We start from the raw sequence: 27,489 nt of genomic DNA, 5'->3' as shown, positions 1-27,489 counted from the left end.
ATCAAGACCGCCTCCGGGGTCATGAGCATGACTTGGTTTACATAAGGTCTCATAGAAGGCAGAAAGAAGGTTATCATTCTATTTAGACCATTAGTGACGGTCAGAGTGAGGTCGAAACAGAACTAGGGTTACGTCTTCAACGCACGAAAACACACACAGTTGTGTCAAAATGCTCGGTTTTGGCGAGTTACCTTGTAAGCGTAGTCTTAAATTAGTTATGAAGTCTTAAATGACTGTAAAGAGTTGGGGAAAAATCGGACAAGTGTCAGATCCACGTCATGTGCATCAGGTTTTAAAGAGACAGTGCTGATTTCTTCAGTGCTGATCGCTTGTCTATTAAATGTTAAAAAAGAATGGCTTTCAATTATACTGTAATGTTGGATGGCTATAACTAATAGGGAAAATTGAGGGAAAATCAACCAGCAGTACAAATTAAAAACATTGTTAATATGTTTAGTCATTGCAGTATAGCCTGTTTTTGCAAAAAAGAGTTTCATGGTTGGTAAAAAAAAAAAAAAAGTTTTGGGTGACAAATTTGATAATGTCACCAGTCATTGGCAGGTATGGCTAAAAGTTAGTTTTAAGCTCTGTATGTATACACATACACACACACTAACTACATGCCCTTACTTGCCCCACATAAACGTACTATATAACTATAGACAGTATCACTGTTTCACATCGCTTTGGTGATTTCCCCATTGTTTTGTACTGTAACCTGCAGCTGATTGCTGTAGACTTTTCTTATCTGTCCCGAGCACAGCGGGACAGCTGCCAATCTGATCTCAGACACACAGAGAGAACACTGCAAAATAGCCGGAAATTCCACTTTGAACAACTACCAAAAGCAGCAGCACAGAAGATGCCTTTAAAAGCCGGCCGTGAGCCTCTTACATAAGGGTACAGAATGAGGCTTTGAACAAAAGGTGTATATTTCCCATGGGGACAAGAAAAAGAGAGCATGCTGAGATTAAAATAGAAGAAGCCAGCAGAGTACGGATGACCAGAACTGAATTGTTTTATTCATTTTATATATAAATAAATATTTTGTTGAATTAAAAAGAGAGAGAGAGAGAGAGAGAGAGAAATCATACGTATAATGGCAAAAAGTAAATAGTTCCATAAAAGCATGTCATACTTTTTTAATATGCCAGTGACTTTGATCGGATTGCCAGGACTGACATGCATGTTTTGTTCTTATTGCAGAGTCATGCACTCAAAAGTAAAGTGTTTTTGCCACCTAGTGGACATAATGGGCAATTCACTGACAAAACGGAATTATATGAAAATATTTATGATTTGGATTTTTCCAATCTGAGCTACAGTACAATTCATGAAAAACTGTCAGTTTTTTCAGAGGAATATGGTCATGTTTTTAATGGGCAAAATGGGTATTAATGGGTATTTAATTTAAATTCTATTTATTATAATTATTAATTCACTGTGTTAAACAATATTTAATTTATAAAAATGACCCCTTGTTTACTGTTTTATAAATCAGTGAATGAATGGATCAGTATTAAAAAAAAAAAAGCAATGGCCAATCAAAGGTGTTTACTGTTGGTTAGTCAGAATCCGCTCTGAACTTATTTGTGTTTTCACAGGTTTACATAGTTCTATATGCTCACAGATTTTCTTATTATAACAACTATAACAACAAAAAAAGCTTACACGATGTAAATAAGGTTATAATCATTGTGTAGTTAGTTATTGATTATATCAGGAGTTTGCTCGGACATTTGTGCCATAAAAGAAGCACCCTTTGCTCTGTGTCTCTTACATACTTCATTCACAGTTTGAAGAAAAGTTAATGTCAATGTTATGTCAAAACAGAGCTGTGCTTCAAGTGATGCAGAGTAGATTCAGAGCAACAAAGCTACAGCAGCAACAAGTCTGTGTTGCCTTAAAGATCTTTTTTATGTGTCCTTTTTAGGTAATGTTTGAACATTTTTATAAAAAACATATTTAATGCATTATTTAAATATTATACCATTAATAATTAACTTAATTTGTAGTTAACTAGTTAAATTGTATGTTAAAAAAGTAGATTTTTTTTTTATAACCATACAGGGCTGTTGTTGTTTGGCCTTATTTATTTATTTATTTATTTATAAATGACATGAGACTTTGTGAGACACTTGGTATACTTCATAGTCAATTTATAATAAAGCCAAAGAGCAAGAAGTGAGAAAAACTACTCTGCTGCCATCTATTGGATATAATGGTAATTTCACGACATTTTAATCTTAAATCTTTGTTTTCCACTAGGAGATAAATATTTATATTTTTTCGTCTTCTTCATGAATGAAAGTGAACATTTAAAGTGAATTTTGGCAGAGTTAAAATATAATGATAAAGGCTTTAAATTATTATAAGTGTTTAAAAAAATTATTTTTGGGGGGGTAGCCTACTCGTCTTTGTCACCCATGATTAGTTTGCACCCCTGTGTCTACCTGCCAGTGGGGAGGCTATGAATCAATATAAATAAATAAATAAAAATTTACCTCTTCTACATTAAATTAGTTGAGTTAACATAATTAGTTGTCAACCAGTACAACTAAAGCTGATAAAAACATACCTCAAGTCAACAATGAACAAAGAGAGGCTGTCAGCACGGGCACTAATTTCTGCTGAAAGGAACATACGAAGGTCTTTGGATATGGAGGACATAGTGACAGCATCTGCTGTAGCTAAGGCTTGTAAGCACCATTCTTTAAGGTGACAATCTGTTATTGTAAATATGAAGATTGTACTTTATTTTCAAGATTGTATTGTGCAGTTTTGCATATTCTGCAATAAAGATAAAGACTGATATTTTGTTAAAGAATGAGCACTTTGTTTTAAAATGTATTATATGTTTTTTAACAACTTGTATGTTGTATAAATATATATTTAGGTCATGAAGATATATTAACTTTTATATTATTAATTTTGCCTGGGGCCCCCACTTCATCCTGGTTCGCCTCTGATCAAGGAGAGGGAGAAACTGGGTCACGGGGAGCACATGGGGAGAAAACACGAAACAAGTTCATAAGTGTGACAACATGATGTTTTAGACTATAACTCTGCTGTTATGTTCATTACATTAACCCTTTAACTGCCGCTCGACCAAATGGTTGAGCACATTTTGAGTCACTATATTTTATTGAGCGGAGTACCTAACTTAATTCAAGCTGATTGAGCCATCTCTACCATCTGGTAGAGGTATGTTAAGCCAAAAAAAATCAACAGCATTTGTCACAACACTTCTTCTTTGATGGATGTCAGAGAGAAAGAAATCACTCCTGCCATGTAAACTGTTTTTGGTGAAATTTTGAAAGGTAAGCATATTTTTTTTGACATATTACACTGTACGAGCCCTAACTTTACAAAATTATTTTACTTGGTGCCATGAAAAAACTTTAGTATGTTTTCAATAATTTTTCAAAAACGTGCTCAACCAAATGGTTGATTTGTCACTTTATGGTAAACGTAGAAAAGCTAAGCTAATGTTTTAAAAATTATGGGATGTGTTGGAAAAAAAATACATTGAGTGTGGTAACTAATGACATAAGGAGATAAGAAATGCAAACAAAAAATGCTTTTTTCTTGGTGGGGCAGTTAAAGGGTTAAGTCAACTGAATTACATTTTGACATTTCTCTCTTGCCAGAAACAAGACCATGAAAGTGAATCGGTCAATAAACACACATCTGGAACAGTCTGTGACTTCTCCATCTGTCTTATTTCTGCACAAGTTGGACTAATCTATGCTCTAGATTTCTATGTGGAGCATCTGAGCAGAAATATTTGTGTTGGACAAATAAAACTGTAGGCTTATGAAATACCAGCTTCAGAATCATTTTAAAGGTACTTCTAATAAAGTGAAAGCAGGGTTGCCAACTCTTTAAGTTCAATTTGGAGACATTTTTTGGAGGAGGATTGGGAGGTGATTTCGATCTTTATTCATTATCAATTCATGTGTACACTGTAAATGTAAGGGATAAAAACCTTTTGTTGAATGCTGTTGAATGCCTTTTTATCCTCTTTTAAACTCAAATTCAGTATTTGCTTGCATTCGTTGTGCAATTATGCGAGTATCATTAAAAAATTATGTAATTTATGAACCCTTTTTTTTAATGTATCATTTAAAAATCTAGTTTTTAATCGTGTCTAAATATTTATTCAAAATAACGTAAAGATAAGTAAGGTATGACCTGCAATATTCTCGATATAGCCTATTTAGTAAGCCACATCATTACAAATTTTTATTTATTTATTTTTCTGACCACAAAATTAGTCTAATTTGCCTCGAGCTTTGCATTGGAATTTAAAACCCCTCTCTCTATTTTATCTTTAAGTACGACACTAATTGTAATATAAGTAAAAGAAACAAAAACTTTTGATTGTTTGTATTTATTATTAAAACATACAAAATTTGAAAGCTGAGACTTTGTTTCATATCGAAAGTAGAATTGCCAATATGGCGTGAGATTTACATGGGCAGAGAGAGCGCGAGACAGAAACTGGAAGCGTGTGAGATTAACGTCTGTTCTGTGAGTATGACGAAATTCCACGAAAAGGGCGGATTGCTTTACGGCATTTAACTGTAGGAGGCTCTAAAGTTGCGAAAATATGCATAACTAGTTGTTTTAAATTTGATCAAATCAGTTCAGTTTAGCAAAGAGTCTGTTCATCTGCTTTAACAAAGCTGGAATAAAGTCTAAATTAACAGGTCAGACTGTGTAATATTTTTTATATATATATTTAGGGATGTACAGTAAGTCATGTCCACACAGTAGTTGTGAGTTTACTATGAAACTGACACAGGATTATCCAAAGTGGTCCCATTTTATACAGTGATCAACTGTTCTCAATGAGTACACAATGAAGTGTTTGGGTAGCATCACTGAACCAACGTCCATCAACAGCAGTCTTATGATCTCTTCCACTTGTGGATGTCATCAGCCTCCTCCTCCAGTGCTGCTTTCACGTCACCCAGCGCAATCATCAGCTGTGCCAGGTAGTATGTTGTCATAATAATGTGCTTTTTGTATTCGATATCAAAGACATTGAACTTTGTCAGTGCAATGGTGAGGTCAGAAGCCATGAAGACCAGGCTGCCCAGCAGGATGAGAGGCCGCCGGGTACGAGCAGCCAGTGTGGCCATGATGACAATGAGCAGTATGTAACCCCCTATGGCTGGGACGAGAACGTCAGCTTCTGGATCAAGCCGCAGGAAGGGCACGAGGTAAACATACATTCCAATGCCGAACAACCACAGGATGAGGTAGAGGATAAAGAATGAGACAGACGAAGATGTTGCAGAAAATCGAGAGGACAGGAAGGAAATAGAGTAAATCAAGTGTGCCACAGCAAAACAGCCCATTCCTACAAAAAAACAAAAGACAGAGATAAGACTGTGAGACAGAGTTATTATAGTTAACTAAAACTACAACCATGACAAAAACTATGTATTCATATATGCATAAATGTATTTTATGTCAGAAAGGTGCCAGTGAAACATTTCTCTTTTGTATTTGGTCTACGTTAATTAATTAAAAAATATAGACATATTAAAAAAAGAAAATAATTAAATGACAAAAACAGAACAAAATGATCAAAAATAAAATAAGGAAAATATAAAAATAAAAACTAATTCAGACTATCAATAAAAACTACTACGACAATACTGCTATGAAGAAATTTGTAATTAATAATAAGTAATCAGTTGTTATAAGTGTATATTAAAATGGAAATAAAATATAAAGTAAACCATAAAGAAAATATAACACATAAGAATATAAACTAATGTTCATTTAATTTATTTTCATTATTAACAATTTTATGGCAAATTCCATTATTTTAAAAAGGTGATTGTTATTTTATTTGTATTACTTTAATACTTAAAAATACTGTACACATACACAGGCTTAAAAAACAAAAACAAAATGTTATGCACATAATTTAAATGTTAATAATAATGTGCCTTGTGGTCTTAAAATAGTAAGAAAGTATGAAAATTAGGAAAGGTTCTTTTTCCTCTTGACTCTATAGTGAAATATGACCTGGAGGTTTTGGTAGGCTTTGTGTCAGTAACCCTGATAGTCTTAAATAAAGATATGGGACAGGAAGAAATAACCTTTACCATGGATAAAAAGTTCTGGCCAAATAAGGCAACAGTCTCCGGCAGCTGAGAGCAGCAACCCTCCAGCCACGCCCACTAGACTCCGCCCCCCATTATAGCTGAGCACCAGAAGGACCAGACTGAGGATGGGAGTAGCCTTAATGCCTGCAGCCAGAAGAGAGGGGGCGGAGTCTGGGATCCACAGGTAGAAGTACATTGCACAGGATGCGAAAAAAGGGAGCAGATAAAGAAACAGTACACAGGTCTGGAAATAAAGAAATGGAGAAAATAATGAAAACAATACAGGCATGATTTATACAGTCTGCACTCATTGTGCTCTAAACAAAATTCAGTCAGTAATACTGCTTTTATTTAACATTAAATGCAAATATCTTTATTATAAAAGAAAATCACACAGGATGTGAGTGTGATACCAAGCTAGAAAAACGATTTTGAGTAAATTGTAACTAAATGTGGATTTGAATGAGTAAACTGGATGTGATAGAATTGCACAAATAAGCCCACAAGAGCAGGACACAGGTGTCTGTATTTTTGCGCAGGTGTGTGTGTGTGTGTGTGTTTGCTGTGATTACCATGTTCCTGCGTTGTCTGCGGTCATAAGCACTTGTTTCCAGGATGTCCATCTCTGTCTTCTGGCCTAAACAGTCACACACGCAGCCTTCTCAGAGGTGGGCCACCTATTCCACAGCTGGGAGATCTGTAATGCCTCTGTGAACTGTGTATGCCAGGGTGTTTCATTGGCTGGAGTAGGTCTGGACTTTGGACCATTATGAGTGATGCGTTATCTGTCAGATTGTTCTGTCATAAACAACTTACTCCCCTCACTCTCTCTCTCTCTGTTTCTGTGCCTGTCTCTCTCTCTCTCTCTGCTGGTTTCTCTCTGCATCATGGCCTGTTACCCTGATGTGACATCATAGCTAAGAGCAAAGGTTTGATGACTGAGACACAAGTTCAGGGAGATAAACTTTTTTTATTATTATTAATTAATGATAGAAAATTATCTTTCTCTGTCTTTCAGTGTGTCTTTTCAACATCTTTTATTAACTTTATCAACTTTTCTAATGTATGTGTAAGTGTCAGTAAGGATAGACAACACAAGCAACTTATATATATATATAATTTAGGGCTGTTAAGTGATTAATCATTTATGTGTGTGTACTGTGTATATGTATTATGTATACAGTATATAAATACAATTAATATTATATATAAAAAATGTAATCGTTCGAGCCCCACTTATTATAATTGCTATTTATTTTAATTCCTAGTGCTCATAAGCTTCTCAGTTGTTAATGGTTTTAACAGCATTGTTGTAAAAACTGTTGAACTTCTGGAGATATTTCCATATTCCCCCACTTTTATCCACTTGAGGGCACCACTGAGCTGCAGTGTTATGATATGAAATTGGGGAAATTATTGTCATTTAATGTGTAATATAATATTTTTTAAAAAATGTCATTATATTTGTTAATAAGTGTGATTTGAGACTTGTAAATATGTTAATTTTTGTTACTGGAAATAAAGTAAACATGAACTAAATTTATTTGAAAAAATAATTGAAAACAGCAAAAAAACAGTATTTTTTTAAATGATAAAAGAAAACATAAACATTTTACAACTAATTCAAACTTATAATAAAACCTATAATTGTGTCTGAAAGATGAAAAATATCTGTTTCAATTTCACTGTTTCCACCATAAATAATACTACAGTACATATCCAAACGCCAGTGGACTCACACTGACTCTAATCATTAACAATCCTGGCTGACATGCACTTTAGCCTCTGATCTATCCCTGTGTCTCAAGCTCAAACAGCGAAGAGAGATTGACGGACATCCAAAAGAAAAAGAGACAAAAGGTGAGGAACTGGTAAGTGAAAGTTGTGAGGACAGATAGTGTCAGTGAGATAAGTGTGTTCGAGATAAAGGAGAATATATAGTTGGACACTGACAGAGAGGTGGAGAAATTAAAAAGGGGGAGGAGCCAAAGATTGAACCAAGAGCATGTGTGGGGAATATAAAAGCAAATACATGCTGGTTTAATGTTATAGAGTTTAAAAAACACAGTTGCTGTTGTTGTATAGAGGTGAATAATAATGAACTCTCTTGAACTGACAAAATAAAAAATGTTTTCATGGTTCATCTGCTGAATCCCTTTTCTAACTTAAGGTTGGAATAGTGGGATATGGACATTTAGGTGAGTTCTCCAAAGAAAACCTGTTTCAACAGCTACAACTTTCTCTGCTTTGATTAAATTTGCACTTTATTAAAACCTGAAATCCTGACTGCCATAGTATTTGCATTTATTTCATAATGATAATCAGTTGCGTGGGATAAGTAACTGTCCCGGATCATGTTTTCACCATCCTCAGGTGGGCAACCCTTCTGTCCTCTCTGACCCCTGGCGTGAGCAAGATCTCCGCACTGTTGCAAAACGGTATGAGAAAACACTGTATGTGCCCAGTGGTGCATTATGGGGTGGCCAAGATAAAAAAAAAAATGATTTGACAGTTGAAATTTGCTGGTAAGGCTATTTTCTTATAATTATTTTTAAACACAAGAAATTAAAGCATTGTTCAAAATATGACTTGCCATAAAGAGGTGGTCTGCCAAAATGAAAATACTTCATATTAAGTTAGCATATAACCAAAACACAAGTTTCATTGTCCCTGCCACATTAAAACATATAAATTATTTTCAGATGTTTCCCTTCTAGGCTCTCTCCATCCAAATGTCTAAACATCCCTCTTGCTTTCGGCTTGCTGGTGTTCTGCTCTCTGATTGGACGGAGACCAGTCTCTGATTGGAGACAGGACCGGAGAAATCATCTCAGATACTGTGCGTCACAAACTAGACCTCAAAAATCTGACATCTACACTCAAAACCTTCACTTTACAGAAAAATAAATAACGAAATACTCCAGAAACCTGTCTCCATACAAAGACCAGGCCACTTTTACATTTTATTGATGATTCCATGCACGTTATTTTCCCTTCTGGTTAAATGCCAGACTTCTTTAATCATTTAGTCACCTTAAACTCTGCCCCTTTCTTACAATCAACTGCAAACTTGCATTCAGATCTGCCTCCATTCAGTCAACAACCATTGATTGGAACCAAGTCCCGATCCTATAATTGTATTTTATTTTTTTGATGATCTTTCACTGATATTAAGTCACACTACAGAAGAAAAGCTACTTCCGTTAGTTTTGATCTACAGGGTTCCCACACCTAGATTAACTTCAAATTCAAGGACCTTTCAAGGACTTTCCAGGTCTAATACCCACAAATTCAAGGACTCAATGTGGGGACACATTTCAAGTGAGAGCGATGTTAAATCGTATTATCTTGTAAGATACATCGTTACAGGTATCATGTGTCAAACACAACTCTGCAAAAATGCTTTTTTTCCAAATAATTTATGGCCATATGACAGAAATTTGATATTTGTTGTATTTCTGTTTTGCATAAAACTGAAGAATATTCGGTACATCCTATACTGTATTCTGAAATGATCAGATATCAACTTAAGCATGGATTTTATTGAAAAGAGCTTAGACTCATGTAAGCAGAAGCTTTAAGATACATGAATATGCTTTTTAGTTTTTCTTGCCTCATGGGTTTACATTATCTTAATAAGCAAAGCAATTACATTAATTTCTGGGTGTGTCTGTGAAACACAGAGGTACCATCCTAGTAGTTTTGTGCATTCATGAACGCCATGTAGGGTGACCATATTTGAGTTCTCCAAAAAGAGGACAGTGGGTGTGTGCGGGGAGGGGGCTGGGGTGTGGTTGGTTGGTGGTTAAAGTACAGGTACATACAGCAATGACCATATTCCAAATATTAAAACTGAAAATATTTTATTTCCATACATAAAATACATGTTTTACAGTCACCGTTATGCATATTTATCATAAGCTAAAAAGCTTCCTACCAGTGGCCCTCCTTCACAAAACTTAACATCTAGCACAGTAGGGCACAGTTTTATTAGGGTTGTTAGGGCGTTGCTATGTCCTGTAATTGCTAAGGGGTTCAGAGTGATTTTTAGCATGTTGCTAGGTGGTTGCTCACTTGCACAAGTAAACAATGTAACGTGCCTGAATCCCAGGTTTGGGTTTTCATTAAAATCCCTAACTGTTAATATAAGATATAGGATTGTAACGTGAGCATTAGCAATCTAAGAACAACTATTGCAATCTCTCTTTTCCCTTCTCTCCAGATGATCAGACTACCATATTGTGGACACTAAGGTCCAGATGGGTTCACAGTGAAAATGATGCGGCAAAACCCTGCCAGACTCGGAGCTGTAACAGGAAATGCCACATACAATTCCTTCTGGAGCAGCTTACTTGGTATGAGTGTGTAAGAAAGACAGATGTTGTTAACTGACAGAGTTCATAGCCCAAAAACCACAATCTGGATTTACACAGAGAATGCAGACATAAACTGCCTTTGGAACTGTCCTCTTTGCTTTCTGTCCTGCTACAATTTCACGAAAAGTCCAAAAATGGTACATGAATATGCCATTAAATATCTCTCTGTATTATTATATATTTTATCTGAAACTCTGTTTGCCTTTTTTCAGTCTGGGTCATGGAGGGAGGAGGGTACAGCTGTGTATTGATAACAGTGGACTGCTGCAGAAAGTTAACCGAAGAAACACACACAATGAATTAATAAAACAAGTGTCACAGTAATAATGTAGTATATTTTAATTTCAGTTTTACAGCCGTGACAGACATGACAAACTCTAACAGTGTTGCTGTATATTTGTATTACAGTACTAATGATGTTCCAGTGTATGCATTTGGCTGGTTAGCTTTACCTACATCACTTGCTTGGCATTTAACCAGTTTTTTTTTTTTTTTTTTTATAACCCTGGAAAATTGCTGGATAGTCACTATGTTTGTGACATTACATAATACTGTTAAGGGAAACCTGCCGTTTTCAGAAAACTGTATATTCTGTCATTTACTCAATCTAAAGTATTTTAAAAGATTTAAGAATATTTTGCTTTCGTGAAACACAAAGGGAAAAGTTTAGCTCTTTGAAATAAGCAAAATGAAAATGAATAATGAGTATGACTGTCGAACCATTATTTAAAGTTAGAACCATCTTAAATATGGGTCTGTACTTTATACAAAGATATTGTATGACATTTAAAGACTTCAAGTGCGAGTCGTAAGGATTATTTGTATGATATTTTTCGTTTTTTGCCCTTGACAGCCGCTGGTCACCCTGTGTTTATTTTGTGTAACATGAACATTCTTCACAACCTCTTCTTCTGTGTTCCACGGAAAGAAGAAAGTCATACACCTTTGGGAAAGTGCATATATATTTTTTTAACTACTCTTGTAAAGAGTTTCTAATAAAGTTCTCTTTAAAATAAATGTTTGTAACAATTATTTTTATTGTCTCACTTTTAACAGTGGCCATTTGAATCACTGGCACACAGCTGGATGTCAAGTTCATATGAATTCATATAAATTGTCATATGAATAACTCTTGCTGCAATTGAATCCTTTGCCCTCTGTTGGCTTCATACGAAAGACACTTTCTTTCAAAAGAAAGTCTTAAAAATCACATACTTTGGCTCACCACATACTTAAATATCTTATTTATTTCTCTTCAGAAAACCAACACGCAGACATACTATTTGCAGGCGTTACGTTCACTTACAGGGGAGTGTTATTATGTGTGTAAAGTGTGTTTGTCACTGTGTATATAAGTGCCTTACAGTATAATCAGTGTGTGTGTGTGTATGTATGGGTGCGTTTTAGTTTTTCTCAGGAAGACCAGCTGTCTGATTCTTGTTCCGGTTCGGCATGTTTAACGGTTGGCGGATGTTGACCCGATCTTTCTCCGCCTCCAGATCTTCATCATATGGTTCCTCTTCTTCCTCAGCCTCACTGTGATGAGGAGACGAGTGAAGCGAGTGGGCAGGAGATGGGGGAACTGAGGCGGGCCGCGGGTAACGGAAGCCTGTGGCCTGAATTATGAAAATAGAAAAATAAATGTCAACAAATATACACTTTCTAGAGCTGTCAGAGATTCTCATCCTTGTGACTTCAAGGCCCCACATTGTCCACAACAAGATAGAGAGGCCCAAGGACTTGTCCAGGTGTTTTTTTTACTCTCAAAATATTTTTAATTCACATTTCCTATCTGGTAAATTAATTAGCAAAATGTATATTATAAATGTAAATATATTCAAATTACCATGTAAATCGAGCCTTAAGTAATGTACATGACTATTCCATGACTAAAAATCTAATTCTTTTAAATCTCATATATTGAGGTTTTTCCATTGAGGAGGTGAATTAAAACAATATATGTCTAGATTTATATATATTTTTTTTAGCATGTTAACTGTTGTTTTGTCTAATTTGAAATATTTTTAAGTCATCTTGAGGCCCCCTTTGAGGTCTGATGAGGACCCTGGTTGAGAATCACTTTTCTAGAGAACTAAACTTCAGGTTTTTATTCAAATAAAACTAAAACACTCAATTTCAATAGCTTGCTTCATCATTTTAACTTACGGAAGTGGGTTCTTGAGGTTCATAGATGTAGGTGTCCGGGAAAGCTTTCGCTAAAGCCATATGGCGGGCAGAAACATAATACTAAGAAACAGAAACATGCTATATTAGTTCATGAACAATAAGCTGCAAGCTTTGGTTTGATGCACATGAACTTAATTGTGGCTGACAGTCCCGGATGATAATTCACTGTGCATTTGTGTGTGTGTGTGTGTGTGTGTGAGATCTGACCCTGCCCAAATATCTCCAATCTAGCAAGTCACTGAGGCGCTCTGTTCGGTTCCTCTGAATGATCCTCTGCCTGCGGCTCTGCTGACAGAACTGAAACAGGAAGGAGGTCAGCTGATGGCAGGACTCATCCACCCCACGGTACCGCCGATCCAGAATATAGATACCTGAAAGAGAGGGAATTTACAACAATGTGCATTACACATAATGAAATGAAATAAATCTGATTCGAACAAAAATGAGAGAATCTTGCAGGTAATGTTCAACATTTCCATCATATATGTACAACTCTCACCGTAAGCTGATGGGTCGGCAATGTGCTCCTCCATGAAACAGCCAAACCCAGACAAGTTAGTGGAGACTGATGGGATGCCCATCACTGTACACTCAGCTGAGAAAAAGACATTAATAATACATTATTAATACATAATTTGTACATTATTCTTCAAAAGTTCGGGGTCAGTATTCTTTCGTTGCACGTTTTTGAAAAAAAGTCTCTTCTGCTCACCAAACAGCATTTATTTTATATATAAAAAACTAACTAAATAAATAAATAAAATTGTGAGACTTTATTATGGTTTAAAATTTCACGTGATCCTTCAGCTCAAGAAACATTTATTATTATTATCATCAATGTTGAATACGGTTGTGCTGCCTAATATTTTTTGCTGCTTTTTTATATTTTTGTGGAAACTGAGATAAAAAGATTTTCAGAGTTTTTTGATGAATATAATAAAAAAAAATATAAAAATGTATTTACTGCCACTTTTGATAAATGTAATGCATTCATTCTGAAGAAAAAATATTGCTTGTTACTATAACAGAATATATTATTTATTGGTTATGTACTAAAATTGTTTTCAATATTACTGGCTAAAGTTTTGAATGGATCATGCATATACATAAATATGAACACGGCACACTGGTAGTGTGTGCAGTTTTACCTGGTGTGTATCCCCAGGGCTCATAGTAGGATGGAAATACTCCAAGATGGCAGCCTCTCACAAACTCCTCATAGTCCATTGGCAGTAGAGGAGAAGTTGAGGAGAGAAACTCTGGATGGAAGATCACCTAGTGAAGAACATGAGGCATTAAAGTGGAGTCAGTGGTTATTCTACATAAAGAATTAGCGCACTTTTATTTACATCATCCATTTTGGTATAGTTATCTGAGTGTGTGCGTGCATGTACATACCTTGACTCTGTCCTGAGCACTGTTAAAGAGGCCGATACGGCGGATGCAGTTGAGGATGGGGTCACTGCTGTCCTCCAGCATGTTGTGAGAGCAGATGGGGGGCAGGCACTGGCGCTGGGTGGCGAAGATGGCACGTTTCATCATGGTGAAGTCCTCTTTATCTAACATCTTAGACACATCAGGCAGCTGCCCTCTAAGAACAATACAGCGAGCAATGTCACTCCTCAGAAGAGATTCTTACGTTTTCTGAAAACAGTTCTACACAAAAATCCAACTCACACTAAAAGTGATTCGTAGAGTTTCTTCCCAAAGTGCTCCTTCACAGTATGTGCAGTGTCCCTGGCAATACAACAGAGATGCAATTTCACAACAAAATTCATTCACTTCTTCAACAGTCTCTCCGTCAAAGTAAACATTTGGAGAAAAAATTTTTTTTACAATACAAATATATTCCTTTCTACATCCATCACTGCAGATTGGCAACAGAAAAAAGGCAAATATGTTAGGATGCTCTAGTCTAGACCATTGTTATTATTTTTAAGTACAACTAAAATGATTAAAAAATTGTTTTCATTAGTTTCATTAAAAAAAGCTGAAATACATAAAATATAAATATAACATTTTAGCAAATATAACAGCTTTTTAGACAACTTGGTTGTTTCTATTAAGTAGGTTGAGCTAAACGGAGACATTCATGGTTGGCAGTCTTCACAGTGCAGTTACCAGAGCTGTTTCCGTACGGCTTGGCCTTTCAGGGTCTCCACGTTGAAGTTGTTGGTACGAGCAGGCATGATGAAGAACGCTATTATGGTCACTTCACTGTGATTCACCTGGACATACAAGAATACAGTTTCAAATCAAGCTCAAATTTAATTTTTATATATTTGTGTTGGAATGGACATGAGCCCTAAAACAGAAATACTTACCCTCAACAGGTAATTAAGTCTAGCCAATGCTTCAAGAAAAATATCAGCTCCTTTGTTTGAGAATTCATAGCGTCCAGCAATGAAGAGAAACACTGTCTTGTCAAGGTTAAAATCTAAATGCCTGCACACAAACCAGTAAGAGAAAACATGTATGACAAAGTATATTGCTTCCGGACACATGAATATGATTGTGTCTTATGAGCTCGGACCCGTAGAAATGGCCTCTGACAAACTCCTGGATGCGTGCTTTACTCTGAGCGTGGAGGTTCTGGAACTCGTGCATGGCTGAGAACTTCTTCACATTCAGGCCATTTGGAGTCACGATATCTGACAGAGAAAGAAGAACGTGGATGTCTTGGCAAACAGACCAAATAGGGTCAAAAAGCAGCAGCTTCCTGGCCAAAGTCCAATTCTGAACTAAATCAGGAAGCATCCACAGAAATGAAATGAGCCCAGAATCCTTTTCTAATAACAGTTCAATCTGCACATGATGACATCTTAAATTGTGTAATCTGACTGTTTCACGACTGCTTTTTGCTGCCTTTAGGATGTAGTGTTACAATCTGTTGAGGAAACAGTACAGATAGAAACTAAAGTCACCTGGTTTCCGCTTTAGTAAGTGCTCTGCTTCAATGGCGGTGATCTGAGAGACGGTGGTGAAGACGTGTGCACAGCGGGCGGCTGCACGCTCCAGACAGTACCGATGATAGATCTGCCTGTCACCGGCCTCTTTATCCACATTGAACTACACATGGAGAAAAAAACGACAGACACTTCAGGAAGCTCTCTTTAAATTAATTCCATGAACTTTTCTCTTTCGCTCTATGCGTTTATCCATTTAGAGCATCATCTTGGTGTCAAATCTTCATGTGCTAAAAAATAGGGAACATTTTCTAAAGAAATCTGATTGGTGCTATGAGGTGTGGGTTAGAATAAACAGCATAAACAGAGGACGTATCATTTATTCACAAAAACACATTCTCTAGCACAAACCTCAGAGAGTTTGTTGTAGAAGTCCACGTTCCCGGCACACAGGTAGCGGCCGAGGAGCGTGGCATGTGTGGTGAAGATGGTTGCTACAGGTAACTGGCGCTGCCTGCATAAGACGAGTCCTAAACCCGCCAGCCACTCGTGAAAATGTGCTACGATGTGAGGAGTTTCGTCACACTGAGCTGCAAACTGAAACACACACATTCAAATTATAGTTAATGAGAATTAAAAGTGCTGTTTGTAGGTTTTTGATTCTACTAAAGCATAAAAATCCCATAATATGTTTGCATATATTTAAGAAACATGTTAACATACTTGTTTATCTGAAAAACAATGCTACAGTCAGTTATTCTCCTTTGAAAATGTGAGTTCCGGGCCAGAATATCGGTCTCTGTTTTGGTTTATGAAACCCGCCCACTGCCAGTTTACTTAATTGTATTTCGTCACCCCAGGTTGCCAGTTGATGGAATACACAGTGTATTTTATGTCATTCATCGTCAAGTGCACTCGTTCCTGTTGGTTTCATCAATCTGGCAACCAGCGAGTGCATCAAGTCTGAGGAGGAGGGGTCGGGTGATAAAAACCCTCTCCAATATTTTGAATTTGGACTGCAATACCTAGTTCAACCACTCGGTGTCAATCCTACATACACCACCTTTAATAACATTCTGTGTGTGTGTGTGTGCGCGCGCGTGTTGGGGGGGTTCTGTCCTGAATAACCAAACACAGGAAATAGGTATAAGTACATAGTTATTTAATAGAAAGTAAATAGCTAATTATAACCCATACCTGTTGTTATAGTTATCTAAAATTAAAACTATTAAAAAAAATTGTAAGGTAAAATAAAGTTGAGATAAAACATAAATATTAGATGAGAAGTGTAAACTTAAAAAAAAAAAAAAAAAAACTGACAAGGCAACTAACTGAAACAAATAACTTTGATGTTAAAGTAACTAAAATTACGACAACTTAACCTCAATTAAAAATAAACTAAACCTTCATAGAAATATAAAAATATATATATAATAACAGAATGACATAAAATTATTAAAACTTAAATTAAAATTAAGATGGAACTGAAAATACAAAAATAAAATGAAGAGTTAACAATATTAAGAGTAATACTAAAACAACACTGCACACCTCTCCCAGTAGCCATGCAGTGAGGAAGCCAAAGAGAACAGCATCGTTAGCCTCTCTGTCGAACCAGGGCACACCAATACTGCAATTCTCCCACAATTCACTCTTCCAGCGGTCCAGAGACCAGGCTGTGAAGGCCACATCGAGCAGAATCACATATGGAGATCCTTCAATCAGCCATCGACCAAAATATACCTAGAGTAGAAGGGAAAGGAAAGCAGGAAATTGAGACTTTGTCACTTTGCTAGACATTAAAAATGATACCATTCAACAGAAATAGTATTCTGATAACCAAGATCTCACGTGTTCATAAGATCTTCATATGGTTGTTTTTTTTTAACTGTGTTTTTATTGAACTTTTTATCCTTTTTTATATATATAAAAAAAACAGCAAAAAAAAAACAATAACAATTATTAAAGTTAAAATAAATACACAAATCCTTGACAGCACTTCAAAGAATACACTACATAGCAGTACATTCACTGCATTGTTCAAGCATTAACATATATCAAGTCTATTTATTTCCAGCAGATTTTTTATTGGTGTCCACCTCTGTCGAAAAATGTCCGATTTCAACTGTAAGTCTGCTGTCATCTTCTCAAACATGTATATCGGTTTCAGTCTATGTGTCCATTCTGTCACAGTGGGCTCACGTACCTTCATCCAGTTCACAGTGATTATCTTCCTAACTGCCATTAACAAGATATGCAATACAAATAAGTGGGATTTACTGAACTGATCTGAGGGGAAACCATCAAGCAAAAAAAATTCTGGATGCATGGGGATATCTCTTTCTAAAACTAAAACCGATTTCCCTTTTAACACCTTGCCAATACTTTTGTAATTTGGGACATTCCCAGAACATATGCACATAGTCCCCCACCATCCCGCAACCTCTCCAGCATTGTGACAATGGCGAAGTACTGTCAAATTTGACAACCACCAGTGGAACTCTAAAGAATCTCATTTTCATTTTCCAATCAAATTCCTTCCATATTTGACTGCTGATACCCTTATGACAGCTAGCAAATATATTTAACCACATCTCATCCTCCATTACAGCATTTAACTCTAGTTCCCAGTTTCTTTTGATATGAAACATGTCATCAGATCGGTCCTGCATAAATATGTTATAAATATAAATATGATTTTTAGTGGGTAGATCATGTTCAATAATATTGATCAAATATTTTTCAATATTTGTTGGAGATCTTTTAATGACGAGTTGTGATATGGTGTCGTATTTGTAAATACCTATAGAGATAATTCGAACTCAATGTAAACTTCTCACATAATTGAGAAAAAGATCTTTTGGTTTCTCCATCAAAAATGTGATTAATTATCTTTAAACCATTCTTTTCCCATCTACTAAAGGCACTATCCCATATAGAAGGGAGGAAATCTGGGTTACCTTTAATAGGTATTGCACGTGATATGGTGATTACTCCTCTAAACTTTTTTTGTATTGTGGACCAAATTTTGACAGTGTGCTGTATCCATATATTTGTTTTCCTCATTCTTTTCTGTGCTTGCAAGTCTATGAATGGCAGAACTGTCAAAGAGACTCCAGGAAGCGAATTCTGTTCAATATTAACCCATTCTGCCTCCTTATCAATGTCAAGCCAAGCAGCCATAGCCCTAAGCTGAGCAGCCCAATAATAGTATCTAAGATTAGGAAGGTTCAAACCCCCCCCATCCTTATTTGACAGAAGTATTTTAAGTCTAATTCTTGGTCTTTTGTTTTGCCAAATAAACTTTGAAATCCATTTTTCTATTTTATTAACTGCTGAGACTGGAACCATAACAGGGAGAGACTGAAATAGGAAGAGAAGCCTCGGCAGTATGTTCATTTTTACGGTTTCAATCCTTCCAAACATGGAGAGAGGCAATACCTCCCATCTTGCCAAGTATTTTCTTATGGTCTCAAAGAGCTGTGAGTAGTTAGCAGAGTATAACTGTGATGCCATGGGTGTAAGTGTGACACCCAAGTATCTGAAACCCTTACTAGACCATCAAAAAGATACTTCATTATCTAACTGAGTGGGCCAATGTCCAGCATTAACCTTATATCCAGAAATAATAGGATGTCATCGGTGTGTAACAATATTTTATTACACTTCCCTCCTTTATCTGTTATCCCCTGTATTCTGGGGTTGCTCCTTATCAACTCCGCTAATGGCTCAATACTAAGAGCAAATAAGACTGGAGACATTCCATCTCCCTGACGAGTTCCCCTACCGAAGTTAAAAAACTCTGAGCAGTGACCATTTACTCGAACTCTTGATTTAGGATTTTTATAAAAAATCTTTACCCACTTAACAAAAGTGTCATGAAACCCCATATAATTTAGAGTCTGTTCCAGAAACACACAGTCTACCCTATCAAATGCTTTCGCAAGGTGTTTGACTATCTTTTCCGATTTGTTGTAAGTTTAAAGCTCTTCATATGTTATTTGTTCCATACCTTTTCTTAATAAATCCAGTCTGGTTTGACCAATTTTTTTTATATGCTTCTGAATTCTGTTTGGTATGATTGAAGTTAAGCTTTTCATATCCTGATATAGTAAGCTTATTGGTCTATAAGTCATACATTGTGTAGGATCATTTCCAGTTTTATGAATTACCGTTAGAATTGCGTCAGACCATGAATGTGGGGGATCTTCCTCATGTAGGACATAGTTAAACACCTTACATAAATTAGGAGCCAATTCGTTTACAAATGCCTTGTAGAATTCTCCGGGGAATCCGTCCACCCCTGGTGACTTACTGTTTTTTAAATTTGCAATAGTCACACTTATTTCTTCTTCTGTAATAGGGGATATTATTTCCTTTGCTGTGTCTTCTGTTAGTTTATTTAGTTCAATTTTTCGCAGAAATTATTTAATTCTTTCCTCCTTATTTATTCATTTCTGGCCTTCATATAATTTTTTATAATAATCTTCAAATGCCTTAACTATATCATGTGGTTGTGTTACCATTGTTGAGGTATCTGAGTGTTTGATCTTTGGAACTATTTCTTTCTTTCCTGCTTTAAACATTCTAAAATTTTCATTTGACCTGTTTGTTTCTGTTAGGATTCCAGTTTCCTTATTTCATTCTCTATCTCGTTTTGTTTGGCTAATCTCACATTTTTATTCCTAGATGTTATTTCTATTATTTTACCTCTTGTCAATGCTTTGGCCCCCTCCCACAAAATAGATGGGGTAACCAGTTCATTATCATTAATATCAAAGTATTCAATCAGTTGTTGTCTTATTTCTTCTTTCGCCTTACAATAATTTATTACTGAGACATTTAATCTCCAGTATTTAAACTGTTTATCTTGTCTTAACTGAAGTTTTAGCCAAACTGGAGCATGATCAGATATGGTTATGGGACCTATATAACATTCTCTGATATTATGTAAATCTGCTCTTGATGTGCAGAAGTCGTCTATTCTAGAATAACTACCACGTACTGTACATGCGACAAAGGTAAAATCTTTCTCTTTGGGGTGCACATAATGCCAAACATCTGTTAAACTGATTTCTCTCATTATTCCTAAAAGAGCTTTAACTTTTTTTGACTGTGGTCCCCTTTCTGCTGGTAACCGATCAACACTACTATCTAACAGACAGTTAAAAGTCCCCACCAATTAAATACATTCCCTCACCTTTCTGTGCCAAAAGAGTGAAAACATTCTTGAAAAATTGTGGATAGTCCTCGTTAGGTGCATAAAGATTAAGAATAGTGATTTTATTGCCTGAAATTGTTCCAACTACCATCCCTCTTTATCTTTATATACTTGCTCCATATTAAAAAAAACAGTCTTGACAAACATGATTGCAACACTTTTCTTTCCCTTGTTATATGAGGAACTGTAAACTTGGTCCACCCATTCCCTCCTCAGTTTTAAATGTTCCCCATCAGAGAGGTGGGTCTCTTGAAGCAGTGCAATAGAGAATTGCATTTTTTCTAAGCTGATTAAATATGTTCTTTCTTTTTATTGGGCTGCTCAGTCATTTCACATTATAACTGACACAAATTGAATTACGCATTGACATTGGTATAAATATTGTATGTTCTAGGCACCAGTATATGTTCCAGTAATATAGAATAATAAAAACACTTTAGCTGTCAACTCAGTCAACAGGAACTATGTACATGAACAAGTCTTCCAAACATCCATTCAGCCAAGTTCTTGTCTCATGGGCCAAACCCCAATGTAAGAAGGGCAGGGAGTTGTGACGTTGACTCCCTGGGTTATCAAAAGTGCACCAAGTTTTGAAACACGGCCGCCTCCAAGAGTGATTTCCACTCAGCAAAACGTCAGCAAGCATATGTCAATTTAGAAAAAAAAAAAGTATTATTATCCTGAAAGTAAAGAAGAATGTTACTCACATTCTGAAGCAAAAATATCCCGTTTAAATGAACCTCTTTATATTTGGGTGATTCACTCCTGCAAAAATGCTTGAAGTAGTCGTTGTCAAAGAAGATCCGTTTCGCGTTGTAAAGGACCTGTTTCTGTGACCAGGCTTTTCGAGATCTTCATACAGGTTTGCCCCAAATTTTCAAGGATAACAACTCCACATGGACAAGCTAGCAAACATTTTTAGTTAATACATACTATGAGAAACCTGGGTGCTTGATTTCGATTTATACAAATACATTTCTGTTCATACCGATGGTGACTCTGCAATAACACTGGTGCCAATTTACACTGCATCTCTCAGGGGAATATTTCCTCAAAGAACTGAAATAGACCTCAGTCTGGCGGTCGGACACTGATATAGCCTTTAACCTTTAACGCTCACACACCGGAGAGATGTCACACAAACACTGAATGAAGGTTTAGGGTATCACTGCGGATAAGAGCAGATTAAAATGGCTGTGTGGTGCATGTGTGTGTGTGAGAACATATTAGTGTGGATAAACAGAGAAGTGAACAAACCTAAAACCTAAAGCTTATCGAATCAACCAACCAGCCAGTGTTAATTTTGACACGAAATTTTAATTTAGTTTTAGTCTTAGTCTTTTGACTATAATTCTTTTTAGTTTTAGTCAAGTTTTAGTCATCTGATTTGTTTTAATTTTAGTCTTATTTTAGTCGACTAAAATTGCTTGGTATTTTAGTCGACTAAAATTGCTTGGTATTTTAGTCGACTAAAATTGCTTGGTATTTTAGTCGACTAAAATTGCTTGGTATTTTAGTCGACTAAAATAAGACTAAAATCAATAACAGATTTACTAGACAATTTTTTACAGCTGGTATAGGAAACAAACTTAACCAAAATATATAAAACACAAATTCAACTTTATTTCAACACAACTGTGTCTTTATTTCGATTCAAAAGCTTTTATGCAGCAACAAACACTGTCATGATAATGTAAACAATAACTAGCTGCCAATTGACCATCAATAAAAGAAAAATAACGTTAGGTCCAGGACCTTAAAGCTTACAGCTGAGCTGAACAATAAGTGCATACATTTAAAGTAAATATTTAATAAGTTGGCAGCTAGGTGGATAAAAAAAGTAACAAGATTTTATAAGGTATTCATTTGTCTAGCAATATTGTATGTTTTAAATACTACAATATTGCTAGATTTGTATGTATAATGATAGGATGTGAACATTCATGTTTCACATGACTAATATAGAAATATTTGTGATATTGTCAACAAGTAGAACATTATAAAATATACTAAACATTAGTATTAATCAAATGTATTTATCATAATATTACGTATTAGTATTGTGCTCGCATCTAATTTGAAGAAGGGGCTATTTTACAGTACTTTTCAGTTCGTAATATTTAATGCTACAACATCTACGCACTGCACTATTACAATTTTGCTTAGCTCAATAAACAAAAGAGCATCGTTGTGAAATTACATTTGAGAAAATGTCCGGGTGGCTCGTCTGTAAATGTCTTTTCAAATTGGTTGTGTTCTTGCCACGAATGAGCGCTCCGCGTGCTTTACACTTTGTTTTGTTTTGTTCGTCGTCAAACGGGAAGTGAGCTGTGGACATTTTGTCGCTCTTTTAGACAGTAGGGACTTTAAGCAACAGCTGCGAATGGAACGGCTACAGCGACCGGAAGTTTGCCGTCACACCGCTGTAGCCAAGAACGTAAAAGTCACTAAGCAACGGTAAAACAGAACAGCGCAACGCAGCATTAATTCATTTATTGAGATCCAAAAAAATATATAATTTAAAAAAGCAAGAGAAGGATTGCTTTTGGCGTTAAATGACAATCTTTTGTCAGAAGAGGAGTTTTTAATATTGTATGATGTAAATAAGTCTAAAAACATAACATTTATTTACCTAACCTCTCACGTTGTAGCGACTCCGGCAAATCAGCTGTTCTCCCGTAGTAGACCGTTAAATTAGAACGTCACAAAGTAGCAGTTAAATTCGCGCAGGCGCAATACAACGCCAGAATGGCGTTGCCGTTCCACCAGAGGCTTAAAGTCCCTACCACCTCTTCGAATGCCGACTTCCCGGGAGCTCATAAAAACTGAAAACCTTCGCTTCACGTCTCAATAAGTCAGGCTCTGATTGGTTCTCTTCTCTCATGCAGTCTGTTCTGTTTTGCCGGTTCTTTTGCTCATTCCTCGCATCTCTCCCGTCTGCTGATTTGATTTTCGTCACAGTCTATTTTCGTCTCGTCCTTTATTCGTTGACGATAATGTCAATCAATTTAGTCATAGTTTTAGTCTCCATCAGTGCCTTCTATTTTAGTTTTCGTTTCGTTTTCGTCGGCAAAAATATATTCGTGACGAAAATAATGACGAAAATATTTAGTCAACGAAATTAACACTGCAACCAGCAAAGTATGAAAGTGTGTGAATGCGTATACCTTGCACCCACTGCTGTTCATTTTATCAATGGTTCTCCTGAGTGTCGCATTGCAGGGTTCGATCAGCTCCACTTGTGTCCTGACACTGGACTCCATATACGGGCCCACCAGAAAGTAGTTCTCACCCCATTCCTCGCAGGTCAGGCGCGCCTTGGTCTGGATCACCGTGTAAATGCCACCAACTGCCACAAAACCAGAGTGGTTAGTTAACCTTTAACAGATGTTTAGGTCCAGAAAGAAAAGGCCACCCAACCCTTTGAACTTGATATTATCAACAGGTCCCCTTGACCCCTCCTTGACCTTTATCTAATCTAGCGGTAAATAATATATAATATTCACTCAAAGAGCGCAGCAAATTCCAACACCAAAGTCACATGACTCTTGCGCCCCTGAGTATGTGGATACAGTATCTGTGAACGCTCGGCAGCTGAGTCATGTGGTGTATATAAAACAACAGTATCTGGTTTCAGGTAGATAACGGTCTCTCATAGAGTGCTTCAAAATAATTAGTGGACAAAATAAACTGGACATATACTTTCAATACAGTCTTACATGAAATTCTTCCTATAGTCCTATTAGTTTTCGGTGTACAAAGAGTAAATGGGATCAGGTGGTATCAGGTACCTAAATTCAAAACAAACAAGGTATTATGCCCAAAAAACTATGGTGTATATATACTTTAGCACTTTTTTGTTAGTGCACTCATGACATGTCAATGGAACAACGCGATATATATCTTAAAACTAAATTTACACAACTGCTTTAAACTCACGATCAGATTTTTTTAAAGGAAATTAATACTTTCATTCTTTTATTAAATCAAACGAATATTAAATGGTTTAAAAGTGACAGCAAAGGCATTTATAATGTTAGAAAAGAGATCCATCCCATGTACTCTATTTATCAAAAAAATCATTTTTTTTTTAATCTAAACTGAGATTAAATCTAATCTAATTAACAAATCTTAGTTAACACTGACAATAATAATGAATTTTTCTTAAGCACATAATCAGCATACTAGAATGATTTCTGAAGGTTTGTGTGACACTGAAGACTGCAGTAATGATGTGTGTAAATGTGTACGATGATACATTAGAACTGAAACTTCATATCCAAGAAATGAAACATGCACACCTTTATTAGCGACCTCCCATGCGATCTCGAACAGGACTGCATCCTCCCGATCAAACTCTTCGTCCCAATCCTCCAAGCCAGACAGGGAGGTGACCGACAAACTGCGCGCCAGTGGCATGCTGGGTAATATAATTTCAATCAATCGATACATTTTTTTTTTAGATTAATACAGTAATGTCATTTGTACTGAACTCCTGACATTTAAAGTAATATGCAGCTTATATCCATCATATAAATGTGAACTTTATATGATGTGCAGAAAGCTGTCGACATCAGTATTTGACCTTCAAGCAAGCACCACACACACACACACACACACACACACTTCCTTATTCTCAACTGACACAAAATCATATCAACAGCAATTCATTAAAATGACTCATCTTCTAACATGGCTCACTAGCTCTTCCTCTCTCGGATTTGCACACACAAATACATTTGAAAAAGCCTTTTTAGTACTAGGAGCAAGTGGATGTTCAAATCATATCATATGTTGAGATGTCTACAAGTACACTGTGACTTCATCTCAAGTCTAGGCATGAGTCTACGATCATGACACCATTTAATCATTCAGACCACTACTTACACACCCTCCACTTTCAACATACATTGAGCAACATGAGGCCAGTTTTACAAGAAAGACAGAAAGTGATTGAGAGATGGCGTTTATAGTCCATGTAAACCGATAAAGGCTTCATGAATGACATAACGGTACTTTGAGGTCCTCCATACAATATAAGCACACCTTCACGCACTTGCTACATGGATTATGAAACCACTATTTCGTGTTCTAAAGTGTTAGTGAAGTGTCATTTAAAACCGAGCCGCGATTTGTAACTGTTTCGACGCAGACACGCGTGCGCGCGCGCGCTGACATGGTACGTGCGCTTTGACCACACAGTCGAACACAGAACGTCACAGTCGCCATAAAGTTTCGTGGACATAAATATACCAGTGCGTAATATACAAGGTTGCACACGATCAGAAAAGTCGCAAGCTTTTCGTCTGCACGCTTGAGGAAGGATGGACAGTCTGACGCAGGATGTACAAGTGGGTTTGACCCCAGTAAACGCGTGACAGGAATCACGGGCTGCGCAAATGAATTGCTCTGCAGGTTTTAAAACACACGGACATGTAATTTCAGACTGACAACACATAAAAGCAGTAAGTTAAGAAATGCACTCACCCTGCGGTAACGTCTTCTCCTCGCTTAGCGAGTCGCGACGCAAGCCTCACATCTGCTGGAGTCAATCACCAGCAGGATGAACTGACAGTGGGCGGGGTCTCCTGCATAAATTCTCCTTGTATTATACGGCAATTTGTCTGTCCGTCAGGGTGACAGCGGGCACGCTACAAGGTACGGGACGTCATAAACATATGGGCGTGTCTTATCAGACGCTGACTCCTCCCACTCGATCTCGGAGCGTCTCCTCCTCACATGCCTCCTCACCGCTCACTTCCGCAAAGATATAGGCGTTTACCTGAATGAAGAGTTTGATTGGCTAAACATAATGTTGGGGAAAAATTAGCTTTCCTCTGGGAACTCGCAAGGATAGATAGTATTAGTAAGCCACTGGCTTCTGTGTTTTGTGCGCACTTTAAGCAGCACAACCTCAAGAAACTAACTTCTGCATTGATTATTATAATCAACGACTATGCTTGTATAGTACATTTATTACAGATTTTTGTTTTACTAACCCGATAAATGGTTATTTTATATGTAATGTATACAGATATTCTACTATTTTGTTCTATTACTTTTCTTATTTTATTCATTAATAAGCACGTATTGTATATATTGTAGAAGTTGTATTATTTTGTTATTTTAAAATTGTACATGAATTTTTCTTGTCATTGCTTGTTTTGTGTGTAATGCTTTGGTAATCATGGGCGTGGTAGTGGGGGGGGGGGGGGGGGGGAAAGTGGACCTGACTACCCAGGGCCCCATCTAGGGAGAGGGCCCTTTGAAATTTTTGTAAAACTTTTTTGTAGCCTAATTCGAATTAATTGGGCCCTCCAATTGATGTCATTATTCATTTCAAAATATATTGATAACACCAACTGAGAGAATGAACTCAGTGCCAGACACTCTGGATGCTTGTTTACCTTAAATAAGTAAGCTTTTTGATTCAATGAAGTGGAAAGAGTGGCAGCACAGTGTAAAGTTACTAGCCCTACTATTGCTTATAATGTGTGATATATTCTCAAACTCCTTAATAAATTATCTGCCTATATTTCTGCACACGTAGATGTGCCTACCAATATCACTGTTCTCATCACTGATTTCGCAAACAAAAAGACTCGTCAGTGGGCATTTACTGGGATGTAGATTACATCTCATTTGACTTTTTTTTTATTTTTTTATAGTTGACT

The 27,489-nt window shown here is 36.4% G+C and overlaps 2 protein-coding genes and 1 long non-coding RNA gene across 3 annotated transcripts; 1 reads left to right on the top strand and 2 right to left on the bottom strand.

Moving 5' to 3' along the window:
• Positions 1-4,716: 4,716 nt before the first annotated feature.
• On the bottom strand, positions 4,717-6,845 carry tmem86b (transmembrane protein 86B). The gene is made up of 3 exons (XM_052538902.1): positions 6,698-6,845; positions 6,126-6,369; positions 4,717-5,368 (listed from the first exon to the last, which is right to left on the bottom strand). Exons 1-3 carry the CDS (start codon positions 6,746-6,748, stop codon positions 4,914-4,916), a joined length of 750 nt encoding a protein of 249 aa, XP_052394862.1. The 5' UTR covers positions 6,749-6,845; the 3' UTR covers positions 4,717-4,913.
• Positions 6,846-8,006: 1,161 nt separating this feature from the next.
• Positions 8,007-10,684, top strand: LOC127948156 (uncharacterized). The gene is made up of 3 exons (XR_008151906.1): positions 8,007-8,563; positions 8,843-8,964; positions 10,348-10,684. It is a non-coding gene; the product is annotated as an uncharacterized LOC127948156 (long non-coding RNA).
• A 132-nt stretch (positions 10,685-10,816) lies between these two features.
• Positions 10,817-26,474, bottom strand: LOC127948140 (glycogen [starch] synthase, muscle). The gene is made up of 16 exons (XM_052544718.1): positions 26,303-26,474; positions 25,117-25,235; positions 23,983-24,164; positions 17,146-17,337; positions 16,006-16,191; positions 15,613-15,757; positions 15,222-15,339; positions 15,013-15,133; positions 14,810-14,916; positions 14,366-14,425; positions 14,087-14,279; positions 13,837-13,963; positions 13,188-13,283; positions 12,896-13,059; positions 12,668-12,748; positions 10,817-12,117 (listed from the first exon to the last, which is right to left on the bottom strand). The coding sequence occupies exons 2-16, from the start codon at positions 25,232-25,234 to the stop codon at positions 11,905-11,907; spliced, it is 2,103 nt and encodes a 700-aa protein (XP_052400678.1). The 5' UTR covers position 25,235; positions 26,303-26,474; the 3' UTR covers positions 10,817-11,904.
• Between the last annotated feature and the right edge of the window lie 1,015 nt (positions 26,475-27,489).

Source organism: Carassius gibelio, chromosome A3 (genome assembly GCF_023724105.1).
Source record: "Carassius gibelio isolate Cgi1373 ecotype wild population from Czech Republic chromosome A3, carGib1.2-hapl.c, whole genome shotgun sequence".
Taxonomy (NCBI): Eukaryota; Metazoa; Chordata; class Actinopteri; order Cypriniformes; family Cyprinidae; genus Carassius; species Carassius gibelio.
The sequence above is the reverse complement of the archived record's forward strand: the minus strand, read 5'-3'. Positions and strand labels throughout refer to the sequence as shown.